The sequence below is a fragment of the Protopterus annectens genome, chromosome 2.part0 (genome assembly GCF_019279795.1).
Source record: "Protopterus annectens isolate FY-2018-M chromosome 2.part0, PAN1.0, whole genome shotgun sequence".
Classification (NCBI taxonomy): Eukaryota; Metazoa; Chordata; order Ceratodontiformes; family Protopteridae; genus Protopterus; species Protopterus annectens.
Window position 1 is genome coordinate 1,231,770 of NC_056728.1, and position 19,215 is coordinate 1,250,984.

Consider the following 19,215-nt stretch of genomic DNA (forward strand, 5'->3'; position numbering starts at 1 on the left):
TGATGTCATATACAACGCTCTTATTCATCTTTCTTTTATATAGGGTTTTGACTGATTCTCCCCAAGGTATTGAACTCTCTAACAAGGACGCAGTTATGTCATTGACTAGTTTTTTGGGGTATCCTCTATCTATGAAATACTGTTTTTGACAGTCAATTAGTTGTAAAGCATCTAGCTTATCACTACATATTCTCAATATCCTACTCATCTGACCCCTCACAATATTGCAGAATATGTGGCGGGGATGTAAACTGTCAAAATGGAGGATACCATTCCTCCAACAGGGTTTCCTGTATAGAGTGGTAACTAAGTCATTATTATTTCTTTTGGTAAGGGTGATATCTAAAAAGTGGGCACTTAATGGAGAATACTCATATGTAAATCTAAAGAAAGATGTGGTGGTATTCATGAAACTAATGAAATCATTCAAGGTGTCCATGTCACCATTCCAAAGCAACAGGACGTCATCCACGAACCGTCTGTACAGGACCACATTACTAAACCTGGGGTCATTAAAAATATTCTCTTTTTCCCATCTATAGACCACTAGGTTGGCATATGCATTAGCACAGGGGGTGCCCATGGCCACCCCCTATTTTTGTGCATATACCGTGTGGTCAAACAGAAAAATGTTGTTGTTTAAAACTAAGTCCAGCATGCAACAGATGTTCATAATCTCATTGTTGTCCATTGTTCCTAGCTCGGTCAAATGGAGCCTCACTGCATCTAGGCCATAATCATTAGGGATACTTGTAAAAAGACTTTCTATGTCTAGCGTGACTAATAAAGTGTCAGCTTTAATCTTAGTTTTTACTGAATCTAATTTAAGATCATCTAGCAGCTCATAAGAGTCCTGTAGTATTGTAGATATTCCTTTCACTACTATTCCAAGTCTTGATTGTATATATAAGGAAGCATTCTGTGTGACCCAATGGTCACCTGACACTATAGGACGTAGTGGAGGTGGATATTCATCCTTGTGCAGTTTGGGCAAACCCTTGATTAAGGGTATAAGGGGTAGTTCTATCATTAGGAAATCATAAAGCAACTTTTCTATAGATCTTGTCATTAGTAAGTCATAAAAAGTGTCATGTACATATTTCACTATTGAAATGACTTCCGATTTCTCTATTACCTTATATGCCTTGTCATTATTTAACATATTTAACATTAGTTGTTGATAAAAACATGTATCCATGGCAACAATTCCCCCTCCCTTGTCAGCCGGTTTAAACACCAGGTTTATATCACTGCAAAGACCATCTAGCTCATGTTTCTCTATGAGGCTCAGATTTACAAAATTACCCTTATTGTTGTCATAATCATAATAGTGATAGAAATCACGCTCACATGTTTTCATGAAACACTCAATAGGTTGTATTAATGGAGGTACAAAAGAGCTTTTCCTTTTACAAAGTATAGTATTGTCACCAACATCATTATTACTAGATGAAACATCTTTAAACAAAACCTTGAGAGATAATTTTCTACAAAACAGACGTAGGCCTATCAAAGTATCAGATATAATACTATGCTTTGGAGGAATAAATGATAGACCCTTATTTAAAATACATTGTTCATTTGATGTAAAGGTCCTTGTTGTTAAATTAAAGAACAGACAGTTCAAATTTTCATTTTCCTTCTCCGTTCCGGCATTTCTCCTGATATTTTCCTTTTTCCCCTTCCCCGACTGTTTGAACGTGTGCGTGCTGCACCTTTGTAGGGGAGAGGAAAATTTAAAGGTATAGGTGCCACGAACATGTTGTTCGAACCACTAGCTTTAGATTTAGCACCCAAAATATTGTTGTTATTTAAGCCTTGCTGATTACAGGGCAGAGATGCGCCAGGTGTATCAGACGCATTAAGCTCCCTGTTGGTGGCATTATCCGTTCTACTTTCCGCTGTTAATCTAGTACTCAAAGAATCATTCAGTGCAGTCGCTGTAACATTTGTGGAGCGTGAAGCTACCAATGCATGAGCAGGTTGAGAGCTGTCTTTCAGATTAATTCTCGGCCAAACAAAAATTCGGCCGAGTTGAAAATCTTCACAGTCCCGTTTTAATTTTTTAATTTTGATTTGTTCTAACTTATTACTATATAATGCTAATTGCTTATTCATAGCTTGCAGTTTTGAAATACAAAAATCAGTCTGATAATTAGCAATGAGAAATTTATGTTGTTCCTCTACCTTCGTTAGAAGCTCCGCTTCAGTCGGTGTAAAGTAATCCAGCAGCAGCTGGATGTACTTGTTCCCAAAATCGATGTTGAGTTGCTGCCATTGGCGAAGTAATTCTGGATGGCTATCCCCGTAGGTCGGCATGCATAGGACCCGCATGCCACGGGGGATAACTTTGAAATGTAAGCAGGCTTGTAGATGTCTTCTCTGCCAGACCAGCCTATGCAGGCGATAAAGGTCATTTTCCAGGTTCCTTAGACCCCCAAAAAATTCATATAGATTCTCACTACTATTTGAAGGGCTAGTAGGAGCATCACCATTGATATCCATACGTAAAAGCGGATTCTCTTTCTGATAGAACAAACAGTTCCAGTTGTCATCTCCCACAGTACCTTTTGGATTATAGTCTAATTCAATGTTCGGCATATCCATCGTGTGATGATCAGCTAAGCACAAAAAAAAGAAGTACCAACAGCAAAAGACAAAAACCGATCATCCAAAGGTTTCTTGCACCAAAAAACGAAAGACTGAAGATCGAACACTGCTTGAAACCACCACGAGAAACAAAGTATAAATCTTTTTTATTGATAAAAACGAGCACTTTCACGCACACAAGTGCGCTTCATCAGGTTACAATTTTTACTAAAACTTCTACCATTTTTATACCAAAAAGATATCATCAATCATTCAATTAATTAATGAACAAATCAATGCAATTAAAACAATTTACCAATATAGCGCTAGTATAAACACATCCAATGATAAAAGGCAAATGCGCTTCAACTTAAAAAGTTTAAAACATATATAATCTTCATTATATGACTTCATATAGATTCATGTAAATCAAAAACATGGATTATATTTATATTTGAAGCAGTCGCAACTGTTGTTTTAATTTTCTCAAACAAATCATGCCCATATTTGGGAAATATCCCTTTAAAATTCCTAATCCTGAATATAATGAGTCAAGTTCAGCGAATGCAAGCATTTACTTTCCTAATTTATTGTTATTTCACGGATCTGTGACCATTTGGGCAATGTTAATGTAACAATGCGATGCTAATAATGTACATAGCTCAGTTTATATATCGTTCTTCCAGCCTGAAATAAAACAGGCTGGAAGCATATCTCTCTCACTAGAAACTAAAGAATGTATAAATAATGAGATATCATGTATCACATTCCTGCCGAGTTCTATGCCTAGTTAGGCTATAATCCTTTAAGCAACTCAACTTTTATATATTTGATTGATTTTAAAATATTTTGTCTTTGTATTTCATTATGTTTCAAAAGAAAACAAATATATATATCCATTAAAGCAAACCATCGTAAATGGCATAACATTGTTAATATGTGGTTAACTTAGAAGTGTTATTGCTTTAACCATAACTAAGACGGGCTGGAAAGAGATTCTATCGTCAGACAGATATGATAATTCTTCACGATCTTAATCTGAAAGGGGAAGAAACAAACCAGTATAGAACTTCCTATATAGAAAAGAGGGAGATACATTAATGCAATAGCTGGAAAGAGCAATTAAGAAAGTGCAATCTGCCAGGTAGAGTAGGTGGAACTTATTAATTACAAAGGAGGGGAGGCTTAAGGTGCAGAGGTGTACTGAACGCTATCTTTGATTCGAGTGATATAAAACAACCAATAGCAGACCACTAAGCTCAAGCAAAGCAGAGAAGAGATATTAAACTTTTACTGGTACCATTTTGAAAGATTATAACAGAATGAATAGGTACTTTATTTCACAGTGAATTAATATGTTATGTCTGTAAGTTTTTGCAGGGCTGGTTGTTGTATTCAGTCTGCTAAAATCTTGCAACTCTGTAGGCTTTGGGGGTATACAGTCCATGACTGTCTGGAGTGCAATGGACAAACCTAGAGCTAACTGTTGAAGATAAAAAAAAGAGATGTACAAAAAGTAAAGGAGGCAAAACAGAACAACATCAGTGTCAGTGACATAGTACATATGTGGGCAGTGAGAGCTAAAACAAGAGACAGTATAAGGAGAACTGAAAAAAGTTTTTCTATATTGATCTTGCTGGGAGTAGTTTAGGTGACAGAAAAAGAGATAGTGAGAGAGAGAAAATGCATGGAAAATGGCATACAGGTTATTTACTGTATGTCCTGAGTTAGATATGCAATAGGTAATTTCCTGCAAGGCAGCAGCTCTGGTCCAAACAACAGTATTAACAGAACAGTAAGTAGTGCAGTAAATCACAGGAAGTAAAAGTCGCATACAAAAATTGTAAAAGCAGTTTAGCAGTAGAATCAAGCAATAAGTGTGTCAACTTATAAATGCCAGTACAACTTAGATACAGACAACAATGTGATATTGGTGTTTAATCCTTAGTAAGACAGAGTAATGCTCTACAATACAAAACTATATAAATAAAGCTGCATTTATTTCAAGAAGTATAAAAAGCAAGCTGCAAATACTGCAAAGAAGCATGTTGGGGAGAGCAGATTACAAAATCAGCAGTATACAGTTAGTGTTACAAACTCAAACTAGGCATAATTCACACATGAAAGTGAGTTATTCATGAAGACAGTACACATGCAGACTATAATCTTCAGTCACTACTATGTTTTTAGGCTGGCAATTTAAACAGATATTGCCAATCAGCAGTTATAAATTACAGCAGAGAATATCAATTACATCATTATTACAGCATAACATTTGCACATATTCAAGAATTTAAACAAATTTAAGGCTGATATGATGAACTGATATTGTCAATGAGCACAGTTGAGACACACCCAGCAGAGTATGTAACTTGGAGCAATTTGACAAAATTGAAACACATCAAAGGGGATAAAACAAAGTCCCACATTACGTGGCAACTGCAAGTGGCTGAGAGTAGACATTTAGGGGCTAACTCTCCCACAAGTAAAAGGGAGGTTTACTGAGCAGTTTACATAAGAAAGGCATTTTAAAGGAAGGGATTACAACATTCTAAAACAAAGAAACTTGTAATAGGGGAAGGGAACCACAGTGAATGCATCTCTTTCTATCCAGAAACAGTCTATGGTCTGTTAAGTCAATGTGCCTGCATTGGCCTGTTTACAAATTTTGGTGAGGGCTTAGATTTGCCTCATGGTATAAGCTGTTTGTTCATTAGATATCAGTAAATCTTTAAGGCATGGAAAAGAATGGAAGAGACAAAACAAATATAGAACTGCCTGTACCAAAAAGAGGAACATTCACAAATGCAGAAGCTGCAATTAAGAAAGTGTAGGCTGTCAGGCAGTGTAGGATGTAACTCATTAATAAGAGCAGGAAGGGGGAGGGAACCTTAAGCTGCAGAAGTGGCAGGAAGTAATAAAAGTGTGACTAGTGCTTTTTCCACAATGTTTTAGTGGAGGGGATGTACCTTTACTTTGGGAAAAAGTAGTGGTAATTATACCAAAAGAAGGGAAAATCCTCTTGATCTAGGAGATCATGGAGACCAATTTATTATATGAATTATGACTAGAAAAGCATTTAAGATGATTTTGGCAAATGATTGGCTAAGATATTGTGAAGAATAATAGACATGGATCAGTGAGTGTTTATAGAAGGTAGGCAGACATTTGACAGAATTAACAGAACCCTTATGATTCAAACAGTACATTGGACAATAATCATATATTTTTTATAGGTCTGGACACTGAAAAAGTATTTGACAGAGCGAGTTGGGAATTTATGAAGAGATCTTTTGAGGCATTTGGTTTCAATACACATGGGCAGCATTAATATTTAATATCTAGAGAAGTACTCAAGCTAGGGTGAAGTGTGGTGGTGAGCTGTCTAAAGCATTTAATCTTAGAAAAGAAACTAAGGAGGAGTGTCCACTCTCACTATTACTGTTTGTGTTTATAACCATTAACCAGAGACATAAGACAATCAAATATACTTGAATATAAACAGTGAAAAGAGGATCACATATATCTGGATATAAATGCAGAACCACTAATGAGAAAAGTGCGCTTTTAAAGGATGACATGATACTATAAATTACCAATTTGCAATATGATAAAAAATTATATTTAATAAACTGATATTTAATGCCACATCCCCTCTTGACTTATATGACTATTTTAATATTAAATGCTTTTTAAAGATGTATGAGCTAAAGTGATTAATTTTATTAGGTGAAATAATTTATTACAGGGGATGTTTTGTATACGTTGCTATAACCTTGTGAAGTCTATTCAGTTCTGAAGAAATCTAAATGAATACAAGATGAAAGGGTTAAACCTTGTCCCAATTCCTGGTGGTATGGGTGGCTCCAGTTTGAGTGCTTTGTTTGGTTTTATTTTGATAAACTGAAATATTATACTGGTGTAACATATTATAAAGTGAATGAAACAAAACTTATTGTAATGAATTATGCCTCAACACATGACTTGATACAGAACTTCCCCTTTTTGTGGGGTTATGATAAGATGAGATACTTGGGAAAGTGGTTAAAGTGGGATGTTGACAAGCAACTAAAGATATGCGTGAAAAAATGATTTTAAGTAAGATAAGACTATGAAATTTATTCCTTATAGACTTAAACAATAAGATACAAGCAATTAAGAAGTTTTCAGGTCATGTTAATTCTTTATGTAGGTCAGGCATATAAGTATCAGCTGAGTAATCAGATATGGAAGAATATGAAAAAGGGAGTTAAGCAGCTTATTTTGGGAACACAAAAAAGAACCAATGCAATAGAAAAACTAACAACGACAAAGGATATGGGTGTTTGGGACTACCAGATTTGGAGACATGCCGTAAAGTCAAACAGCTTAGGTTAATGTATTTGATTCAAGAATCAGAATGGGTCTAATTCACAGTATCAGATTACCACGTCATCCATTCTCACATCATTGAGAGGACATTGCAGAAACTGCAGAACATTGAACACCCAGAATATCGAAAACTAATGTTGAGAAAACAACACTAACCCAACATAACAAAAAAAAAAAAAATTAAGCAAATCAAACCCACCAACATGGGGGACTCCACCCTTCTAACTAAATATGCCAACTCTGAAATCGCACTACAGTGGGGAAAGGGCAAAGTTTACCATGGTGGCCAAGTGGTTCTTTTCTCATGGAAAGTTTTCGATGTTCCAGGTGTTCAGTGTTCTGCAGTTTTGGCAATGGTTTCTCGATGATGTGGGATTTGATGAATTGGTAATTTGATACCTTGAAGTAGATCCCTTAGAGTCCATGCCCAAATGGAAGAACATGATAGGCATAGTGGGTGATGAGACAACTAAAGGATCATATGAGGGCATTTGGGAAGATATAGCAAGAGAATATAAAGATCTTTATGTGCAGCCTTACATACATAAAACTATCAAGCAGGAATTTACTTTAAAGAAAGTAAGACAAAGGACAAATAGAATAATACAAAAAGGCTATACTGTATATAACAATAAGGAAGGCACAGAAGAAAACATAATTAACATTTGAAAAAGAAATAAAGAGCTGGGATTTTGGGTGCAGATGATAAAAAGGAAATATTAAAATGTGAGGAAGCTAATCAACTCTTAGGGTAGTGAACTCAGATCAACTTCCATACACAGATCTAATGTTAGAGTTGAAGGAAGATATGCAGAAGTTGGCTAGTAAACTTGTTAAAGTACAATAATAGATTTTATAACTGAGTCTAGAACAGAAATGGCAGACCAGAAAAGAATAGTAATTAGGGCATAAGTGAATATTAGACATGAGAACAGATACAGTATAAAATTAAAAATAGCATGGAATGAACGATTAAGAATTAATATTCTAGATCAGTGGAGAGAAATATGTATTTTCCCTAGATATGCAACTAAATTGAGAAAATTTAACATTTTTGCAAGGAATGTTATATATTTCCTTACTCCATGAGACTTGAAATATGCTCCCTCAGACAAGAGGCATATGTTGGAAATGTGATGGTTCAGAAAGATTATTAGGAGCATATATTCTAGGATTGTATGGAGATGTTTCAGTATACAAATTCACAGAACAAAGTACTAAGTCTTGTACCAGAAAGAGAGTATAACATCAGTATAGAGATTAGTTTGCGTAATATAACATGTAGTAAAGAAGGGAAAACATTGTTATCTTTAGTGTTGATAGTAGCTAAGATAACCATAAATAGGAAATGGAAAAGCAAAGGCAAACCACTGATAAGAGAGGTAAAAAGATGATTACAGAGATTAAAAATATGGAATTGAACAATATTAATGGACAGAAACAGAACTCCCTGTTAGAAAAATAGGCTGTATGGGATTCTGTGAGCTTGAGCAAGAAATTTATGTGGAACAAAGCATCTAAAATTTATATCTGTTTAATGAAAGCAGGCTGTAATGGAAGGCTTGAAGTTACTGGCCCAGTTATTAAGACTTGTAATATTGTGATAATAAAACAATATGGTAAGTAGATAATAACTGATCTCAAATTATATTGTAAGTAGTTAACTTGTGTGTTTGAATATTTTGTGTAAGGAACAATGTTATATAAATTTAGAGATCAAGATTAATAGTTCTATTTGATATATGGATTTACACGTTTAACAATAGCAATGTATTAAAAGTTAAATGTAAGCAGTAGCTGTCTGACAAGTAATTAATTTATTAATATTATATAGGCACATTATTATAAAATGCTTGTATCAGTAATCTATGCTGAAATAACAAGTGTGCCATGCATTGGTGTTGTACAGTATGCACATATAAAAATGTAATATTTACTAAAATTTTGCCCATAAAAAATAGTCAGGCATATATGGCTAAGTGGCAGTTCTTTGCTGTTGTATCATTGGTTCTACAATGTCTCGAGATACAGTAATTTCTTCTACCGTAAATGCTCTCTGTAGGTTCCACAGCAGCAAAGCCCAACAAAGAATGGCACAAAATTTAAAGGCAAAATATTACCTTGTGAAGTGTCACCATAAATATTATATTACATGCCATTAGATTAGTAATTTTTCTGTTTGTGTTCCTCTTTTTTTCCTTCTCAGGCTTTGCTTCACAGTCATGACTGACGAGAGCAAGAATTTTTATTATATTCTGAATTACCTCAATAACCAACTATACAAAGATGATGTGAAGGCCCTGCAGTTTCTCTGCTGTGATCACATCCCTCTGAAGCAACAGCAGCTCATTAAAGATGCAAAAGACCTTTTTAGTCAACTGGAACAAAGGGGAATGCTGCAAGAAGATGACAAGTTCCTCATAGCTGAACTTCTCTACCGAATACGTCGTTTTGATTTACTGAAAATTATTCATAGTACAAAAGACATGGAGCATAAATTGACCAAAAAAGCATATATTTCGAGTTTCAGGTTTGGCATTTATTTTGTATAACTTGCTATTGAACCAGCTTCTGTATAGTTTACATCAGGTAGATTTTTTCCCTAGTGATAGTTTAATTCTGCCATGAAGTGATGGAAGAACCATCCTCAAACAATAAGATGCTTATATACAATAAAGAATATAAAGGAATAGGAAATGGCATTGTGTTTATAGCCCAAGAGTGAAAATGGGAATTGTACCAGGAGCTGACAATCTGCAAGAAATCAAAAAAAGTTTTGAATACAGTATACTATGAGACACTTGCCCTCCGCGCTGCCTACTTAATTTTATTTATTTATTCTGAATTTGTTGACCAGGGTGGAACACTGATCCCACTGGACCTGCTTTAGTCTCAGCATGGGGAAGACACAATAGTTACTCAGTAGTTGCATGACATAATATACAATATGAATGACAAAATGTAGTATATACAAAGTGAATATCAGAAGTGCCTTCAGGAAATAAAAGCAATAGGTAAATGACATTATATGCAGAGTGAGTGAAAAAAACATAATATATAACATGCTGTAAATATAGAGTGGAAATCACAGTTCATAGGTGTGTACTAGGCTAATGGCCCTGAGGCCTTTACAAGCCTAGCCATAGGATTACCCAGGCATAGTGCCACATGACCTTAGTTCCCAGTGCCTCTGTCGAGTAGAGCCACTGGAGTTACCCCCAGGGTGAATTTTCTGTTTCCCATCCACTCATCAAAATTTTTCTTGAAGAGGGTCAGTGAGGTGCTCTGCTTAACATGTATGGGAAGTCCGTTCCGTAGCATGGGCAGTCTCTGGGTTATGAACCTGTCCCTCCAGCATGTTCTGTTAATTGTGGTAATGAGGTTGAGGTGTCTGGAGCTTGTGGTGCGGAGGGATTGGGATTTTTTTAGATGTAGCATTTCTAACAGAGCTGAGTCAGACATGGCTTTGTAAGTCAAGCAGAGATCGCCTCTAAATAGCGATATGAGACAGAGAATAGTTGGAGTTTTTTGAGTCTGTCCATACAGGACAAGTGTTTAAGGCCAGGGATCCTCTTTGTGAGGTAATTTTGCAGCATCTCCAGTTGTTGCAGGTGTCTAGTGAGGTACATGCCAAATGGGGCATTGTACTCGATAACTGGCTTAATGAGGGAAGAGTAGAGGGAGACAATGACATTTTTCTTCCAGAATGCAAAACCCTTAATAATGAGATGTGCCACATAGAAGGACTTTCTGACCACAGTGACAATGTGGTGATCAAAGGAGAGGTTGCTGTCAACCTGTGTTCCTAGATCTCTTATAATGCCTTCTATGTTCAGTGGACTACCATCAATGTGGTAATTTATGGGAAACGGGTTATTCCCAAGGGGGATGACGACACATTTTTTGGCATTGAGCTCAAGGCCATGGTTCTGACACCAGTCGTTGGTCACAATGAGGCCATTCTGTAGGATGTCAGCATCACTTGAGGAGTTAATAATAGCTCCCAACTTGCAATCGTCTGCGAACTTTGTCAGCCAGAGTCCCTTTGTGTTGGCCAGAGAAGTAGATACCAAACAGGAGAGGACCCAGGACCGAACCCTGTGGGACTCCACTCGTGACTAATCAGCAGTCTGACTTGGAGTCAGCTACTTTCACACTGGGGGTTCTATCTGTAAGCCAGTTTGCAACCCACCTAGTGATATCGCGGTTGATGCTAAGCTCAGTGAGTTTTTCTATGAATCTTGAGTGGGGAATGGTATCAAAAGCCTTGGCCAGATCAGGGTAGGCTGTATGAACCACCTTGCCTTCATCCACAGCTTTGGTGACTGACTCAAAGAAGTCGACCAAGTTGAGCAGGCGTAGTCTACCCTTCACAAAACCAAACTGTGTAGGGTCCAGAGTTTGGAGATTCCCTACATCCTTGTTTATTAGGTCCATGATGATGCGTTCCATAGCTTTGCATATCAGACTCATCAGACTAATGGGGTGATAGTTCCCAGGGTCTTTAGTCGCTCCTCCTTTGTGGAGAGGGATAACTGTAGCAGTGCGCCATTCGGCAGGGACAAAGCCTGAAGTGAGGCTGGGATTAAACAGGGCACACAGGTGAGGTGCCAGTTCACACTGTAGTTCATGTAGAACACAACCAGGGATATTGTCAGGTCCCATAGAAGCTGTATTCTTGGCCTTGGACAGTGCTGTTTTAACCTATGCAGCAGTAATACTGGGTGCCTGGCAATCTGCTGGTATTGTGATTGGTCCTTTGGGGGGGAGGGGTAAAGTTGTCACTGAATCTGTCGGCCAGTTTACTGGCAATATCTGTTGGTGGTACCATTGTGCAGTAGCTCAGAGCAAATCTGGATATTGCCGTGGAGATTCTTTACATAACTATAGAAGACCTTGTGGTTGTCTTTACTATCTGCTGCAATTCTGTTTTCTTACCTAGCTTTAGAGGATTTGATGAGGGGATCTCAACTTTTTGTTGAGGCAGATAAGTGAGTTTTTCCAGTCTTGGGACTTCACCTTATTCCGCATCAGTTTCCTCTTTCAGTTTGTTTATGACAGGGGACCACCAGATTGGCTTCCTTTTTTTTTGAAGGAGAGTGTCTTGGTTCTATTGGGTATGGCGAGATCCATACATTTGTGTATGTGTTCCTACAGTGCACTGGTGTATGATTCTGCAGTCATGCAACTATTCTCCATTTGCATGGGTGCCGTGAAGTTAGCCACCTCTATTTTTAGGATCCCAAAGTTAGCTTTAGAGAAGTTTTTCATGGTGGTTACCTTTGCTGGGGAGTGGGAGGGATATAGATTTCCAAGGTGATTAGCTTGTGGAGGGATCTAACAAGGGAGGAGCTGACAGCTGGTGTAGAGCAACGGTCGCCCATGTCAGTAATGACCAGGTCAAGGATGTTGCTACTTCTAGTGGGGGTAAGAACGAACTGGTCCAGGACATTGAAATTAATGAATTGTAGGAAACGTTGGGCAAGTGTACTGGTACTTGAGTAGTTTACCTAGTTAATGGAGGGGTAATTGAAGACACTGTATTCTCCAGGGTGCTTAGGAATGTGGAGTGCGAATCTTGGGACATGGTTGGGGACCTATAGCAGGCTAAGGTTAGCTGCACCTGAAGTATCTCTGATGCATTATGTTGGGCTATCAGTCTGGAGGTTTGCGCATTTTTTATAAATATGGAAACACCACCGCCTTGGGTGCTTCGGTCCAAGTTCTGGGGCCGAAAGGTGTGGAATGAGTTATAGCCTGGTAGTGCAGGGGTGCTTTCTGCTGCCTTGAACCAGGTCTCTGTTACAGCACAAATGTTGATGTTCTCCATTTTAATGAGTGCCTCGAGCAAGTGCATTTTGAGATTTAGACTTCTAGCGTTGAGCAATATGACCCTCAGATTACATTTGTTTGTAGCTGTTACGGTGGTAATTTGGTCTTTGAAAACCACCTATAAAAGGCACTGTAGGGGTGGCAAAAGCCTTGGCCAGTATCCGGAAGCCCAGGGGTGACAGATGCAGGCCATCGCTGGCAAAACATCGAGGTCTGTCAATGATGTCATCCCAGGCAGACAGATACTGGATCTCATTAGAGTGATACCAGAAACTTAGCCAATTGTTGAACTCAATCATTTTCTGCATGTACTGTGGTATCATTCTGGGTGATGGTAGGATGCTGCTCAGGGCTAGGGTCATACCTGCCTGGGCTACATAATCCGAGAGCTCCTCCATGTCTCTTTTCATGTAGTCCAGGGAGGTACGTCTCAGGTCATTCACACCCACATGTATGACGACAGAGTCATATTTGTATCTGTTGTTGAGCGACCTGAGTGCATGCATTATGTGTCGGATCCTGGCACCTGACAGGGAGTTGACTGTTACTTTCTCCTTATTCAAGCTAGTGAGTGGGACATCAGTGTGCCTCACTATCGAGTCACCTATGACTAGTGTGTTGGGCATGCTGTTTTGCCTTAGGGGCTTTGGTTGAGTGGCACACTGTTTAGGAGAGTTATGTGCCTTGTGATTAGTGTTGTGTTGTGGTGGCCGAGTGTGTTTCTGCCTTGGAGGTCTCTGTTGCTTGAGTAGATTTTTATTGAGAGCCTCCGTGAGGGTGGCTATGTGTTCCATGTAGTGTGGTGCAAGTGTTGACCTTCTCCTCTTGACCAGCTGTTCTGGTCTTGGCTGTAGAGTCTGTGGCTTCCAGTTTGGATATGTAAGTGCATCTCTCGCAAGTCTGAGTGTTGGAAGGTAAGAGGAGAGGGTTGTCAATGTACATGAGGCAGTTGCTAAATTGCCTCAGGATGCCCAAGTTCACCGGGTTAATAGGAGAAAGCACAGGGAATTGACCTTTAGACATGCCTGGAGGGGTGGGCATTGATAAAAAGTAATAGATCTATTTCCTTGTAGAATGTTTAGTGCTGGTGGCACTTGTATGCTACAATAACTGCTACAAGAAGTCTGGTAAAGTGCTAGACTAATAAGCTAGTATAAGTGCAGGAGAGGAGAGAACTAGTAGATCTAAGGGAAAAATTGAAGAGCAGACTCTGGCACCGCTCAGAAGCTTTCAACCAGTCTTGGATACAGCAAGTCTGTTTCTGAACTAGACTAGTTAAAGGAAAAGTGGGAAACAAGAGCAAACGTGGGCTTTTAATCCGGAAAGTTGAGAAAGATGGAAAAAGTGTCCAAACGGCCAATAAACTACAATTTCTTGGCTAGGAACCAGTCCTCTTGTGGTAGATAGCCTACCTAGTGCTTACCACTCCCACTGATAAGCTAGAAGGCTTTCCTCCAATACAGAAAGGCTTGGGGGGATCAGAAGCTTACAGTCTTGGACACAGCAAATCTGTATCTGGACTAGACTAGTTACAGAAAAGGGAGGAAACAAGCACAAACACAGGCTTTTAAGCCAGAAAGTTGAATGAGATGGAAGAAACTGCCCAAAAGGCCAATACGCCACATATCTGGGCCAGAAACCACTCCTCTTGTGGTAGATGGGCTAGCTAGTGCTTACCACTCCCACTGATAGGCTAGAAGACTTCCCTCCAGCACAGAAAGGCTTGGGGGGCTCAGAAGCTTACAAGCAGTCCTGGATACAGCAAATCTGTATCTGGACTAGACTTGTTACAGGAAAGGGGGAAACAAGTGCAAATGTGGGCTTTTAAATCAGGAAGTTGAGAGAGATGGAAAAAATGCCCAAACAGTCAATAAATACAATTTCTGGGCCAGAAACCACTCCTTATTTGGTAGATAGGTTACCTAGTGCTTACCACTCCCACTGATAAGCTAGAAGGCTTCCCACCAACACAGAAAGGTATGGGGGCTCGGGCAATTGCAAACAGTCCTGGATACAGCAGATCTGTATCTGGACTAGACTCGTTATAGGAAAGGGGGGAAACAAGCTTAGAATTTTTTTTTTAGTAAGTAATTCAAGGTTAAGCATCTAAGTGGGTTGGTCTTCACAAATGTTGTCTCTCTATTAGGTAGAATGCACTAATGACACTGGACTGGGAGGAGTGTCCCAGATCAAATATACAGTATGGGCGGGCAACTGCAAAGCCACCAAGTGTAAGAACAAGACAACAATAGGGAGGGGGGGTGGCATACTATTACAGCTACTAGATGTAGCCACTAAATTAAAGTTTTAAACAGATAAAGGAGCAAGGAGACTCTAGAGAATGCTTTTAACCGCAAATAAATTAGTTATGTGATACCTGACTAGAACACAGAAACCTCAAAAAATCAAAAATGCACCAAAAAAGCAGAGGTAGAGCACTCACAAACAGAAAATACAACTCTCAGTATGAAAAAGTAGTTTACAGTTAAGTAATTCAGTAAACATGCAATTAGAGTAATGAAACAGTATCTAACAATGAAAAATACAATTAAAACAGTATAAAACTACATAAATGCAGTGAAACGGTCAAAAAAGCTTTATAACAGTGCAAAATGTAGTAGATTAACTGTATAGCACAATTATAAGCATTACAGAAGTACAATTCAATGAAATAAGTGTAAGAAATAACTTATCCTGCACTTGGAATGTTAAGGAATTTCTGCTTAGTCTCAGTAATGAATCACCATCCACAGACTGGAGAATTACAGTCAAAAATAGAATCAGAGCAAAGTATGCAGATGGAATAAGGGAATGAACAGGTTAAGTTATATGACCAGAGAAATGGCAATTGCATTTTCCTAGTTGAAATGTGCTTTTATTTGTGAAGAGAAAATATTTATTTAATTATTTATAAATTATAATTAGAAAATGACGTAATAAAACAACCGCTCCACTGAAAAACAAATGTGCCTACTAATGGCAATAATCCTGTGAACCAACAGGAAAAAACATTTCAAGAAGCCACCATTTTTTCTCAACTGCCAACTGCTAATCATCAAAGAAGAATACAGCAACATCAGTGTAGTGCTGTAGTTATTGTTAATCACACAAAGACAAGGAATATTATTTTTCACAAGCCTAAAAGGATGGATTATTTCTTATTTCTTACAATTTATAGACTTTTTCACTGATATAAAAGTAAAATAAATAAATATTTACATACATATACACAAGATAAGAAAACCAGCAGCCAAACTACCTGTACAGTTACTAATTTAAATCTATAAGTGGTGGCCTAAAAGACAAACTATTAGTTTCACTTTAAGAAGTGCACTTCATCTGAGAGAATTGTGTACAATGTTATATTTGAATTCATGAATTCAATCTATTTCTTTTGCCCATTGTTTGTTACATTTGCTGACAAATTCAGGTGTATAAATAAATACACAGTTTTTACCCAGGTAGGCCTACTAGACATACAGTCCCTTTTCAGGGCAATCCAAGAACAATGACTTGTTAGTTGACTTGCTCAAGGTCACATAGTAGGCAGATGAGGGTTGAAGGAATCAAACCCTGTACTACAGGAACTACTGTTCAAAGCCTTAACCGTCTGTGCCAACTGCCAGGCTGTACTCTTCTGAGAAATCATTGGTAACTGAAAGCACAACACTGATAGTCATATGTCTCAGTTCACCAGAATTTCACAGCTCATCCTAATTTTTGTCTCATATTTTTGGTCTGTTCTTCATAAAATGTGTGGTTTTCTAGCAAGTCATTGAGGACTGAAGTCACTAAACAATCAATGATATTTGAGTTTTACACTTAATATTCCGAAAACATGCATGCTAATGCAAAACAGTTATTCTAGCAACTTTCTAACTTTACAAGGAATGGTACATTAGATGATGTCATTAAAATGGACAGCACAACAGACGACATGCTTATCTTTATGCTATAATGTGTTACAAACAATGTGGGTAGCAACTGCTGTCATGTTCAGTTTTTAGCTCTACAGTGGTACCCCTGCTAAATCATTTTAGTAAAACTACAACTTCAGAGCAGTGACATTAGTATATTATCATCATCAAGGACATCCAATCAACAGCAGTAACATTAGTATATTGTCATTATCAAGGACTTAATCCAGTCAACAGGCCTTTTTGTTCTCAGTCTGGTAGGTTTCCTTCATTGTCACTAGTGTTGTTTTGCTGTCAGATAAAAGCTAAAACTTCTTATTACAAATAGTTAAATTATAGAGCGCACTTTTACTGTCTGCATCTCTCCCCACCCATTAGGTTGGGGGGGGGGGGTAAAAGATTGAAAAAACAGAGCACCTAATCCAAGCATTGAAAAAGCTAGTGGATAAAATGAGTAGGATGATCCAGAATGTTGCTATCGTAAATAAATAAATCCAATCAATGTTTACTTTTTTTGGTGATGTTTCCTGTTTTTAAAGTGATTTTCAGTCTGTAAGTTTCTTTTTTAGTTGGATTTCTACTGCTTGTTATAAAACAGCAAGAAGCTAACATACCACAGTGCACTTTTGCCAGACATTGCTTTATACTTATTTAATGGGGGACTATTGAGTAACGTAAGTATGACTTAATTGCCATCAGAAATTTGATATTAGTTGATAAATGACATATTTTCCATTTATCATGTGCTTGACTAGGGTCTATGCTTTCTTCAGAACTTGTAAACTGGTAAATAAAATATTTTGCCACATATTAAAACAAGTTAATATCTACGAAAACATTACTTTTGCATTTTCTAAATGCAATAATGCCCTTTATGATGGGCATTATAAGAAAATAATGGACCTTCCAGGTATGTAAAGACCCAGCACTGTCGTCACAGTACCCCTGCATTGTCCATTATTTCCATATAATGCCCATGTTCTATCTGGCATTATTGTTTACTACACTGGAGTCTTCACGACCCAAAGGTAAATGCTTTCAAACTCCTAGTTTGGACGGACATGTTCAAAACACATCCATTTACACTCTTGGGCTGGGAACAATGGGTCTATATTATTTTGTTGAATGACTATTCGTAGAATAACTACTCGTTCAGCAGCTGTTCAGCGAAGCCGCTCTTCATCAAATGGCAGATTTTAACTACAGCAAACCAGGGGTTGGACATCATCTGGAATTTGCCCTTTTCCCTACTATAGTGCGATCTTGGATTTGGTATATTTAGTTAGGGGGGTGTGGGGGCACAGCCCCCACAGGAGTAGCCCCCACCTTGGTAGGTTTTAAATTTTATGTTTTTTTTTGCGGTTGCTCGGTTGGCCAACTGCTTGCTTGCACTACTTAAAATCTGCTGTTCGATGAACAGCGGCTTTGCTGAATAGGTGTTCGATGAATGGTTATTCCCTGAATAGCCATTCGATGAACTGATATAGACCCGGGAACAACTATATAAATACTCTGGCATGTAACTGCTCAGTTTCTCTTTCATTGTGTCTAGTATTCTGTAATATGCTTAGGACATGCAACAAAGCCAGTCTCATTGCAAAAAAAGGAGCCTGAAACACATCATTATATTTAATTTACCTGTGCTTTGAATGAATACTTTGACTTTTTTCATCCTCATGTACCCATTCCTTACCTTAGAGCTAACCCAATGAGTAAGTTTTAGACAGCATATTTTTCTCTTGTGGTTTTTGTCAGGTGCAGGGGTATGGAATTTAAATCTACTGTACTCTGTGACTAAGTGACATGCTAGGGGTATGGGTTTTCACTCTGCAATGTTGTCACCAAATAATAGTTGATGGATGGAGTTTGAATCCTAGCACTACCACCAAGTAATATTTGAGGGTCAGGGGCTATGGTCCCAAGAACCATATTTCTGATACCAAAATAAATATGCAAGGGTGATTGGCCTTAAGCGCATTTGGCAAATGTGTACTGTTGCCTTGGGTTATGACCAGTACCTGCCACACATAATAATATTTACAGGTACATAACAGAGTTATAATAATTGACTTGTCAGGATTTCAGCCACCTCAGTCTGAGTCTAGTGCCTTCCAGTGCAATGTGACCAACAGTAACAGAGAATTAGCCACAGTTGTTTCTCACACACACACACACACACACACACACACACACACACACACACACACACACACACACACACAAACATTATTTTCCCTGATTGAGCTACTGATACCTTTTCCTTGCCAGTACCCATTTCGTGGTTTCTTGGGACATGCTGCCAATCATTCATACCAACCTGGCACGAAGGTTTCAATTAGTGAACACTCTTACAATGCACTGACCACTATATTAACTTGCAGTAGCTCTTAGCCTATCTCTGTTCACAAGGGAGGATGCCAACAATCACACCAATTCTGTCTGGATATACTTATAAGCTAATAAATAAAACACCAGCCACAGTATTTTGTAACTGAATAACAAATTT

The 19,215-nt window shown here is 38.1% G+C and overlaps 1 protein-coding gene across 3 annotated transcripts in view; it reads left to right on the top strand.

Moving 5' to 3' along the window:
* LOC122792911 (caspase-8-like) overlaps positions 1 to 19,215 on the top strand; it is a 722,590-nt gene that overhangs the window by 246,348 nt on the left and 457,027 nt on the right. For all 3 annotated transcript variants that reach the window (XM_044060469.1, XM_044060468.1, XM_044060470.1), the window contains exon 2: positions 9,167 to 9,490. In XM_044060469.1, coding sequence (XP_043916404.1) covers positions 9,183 to 9,490 — 308 coding nt within the window. In that variant the 5' untranslated portion in view covers positions 9,167 to 9,182. The remainder of the gene's footprint in view (positions 1 to 9,166; positions 9,491 to 19,215) is intronic.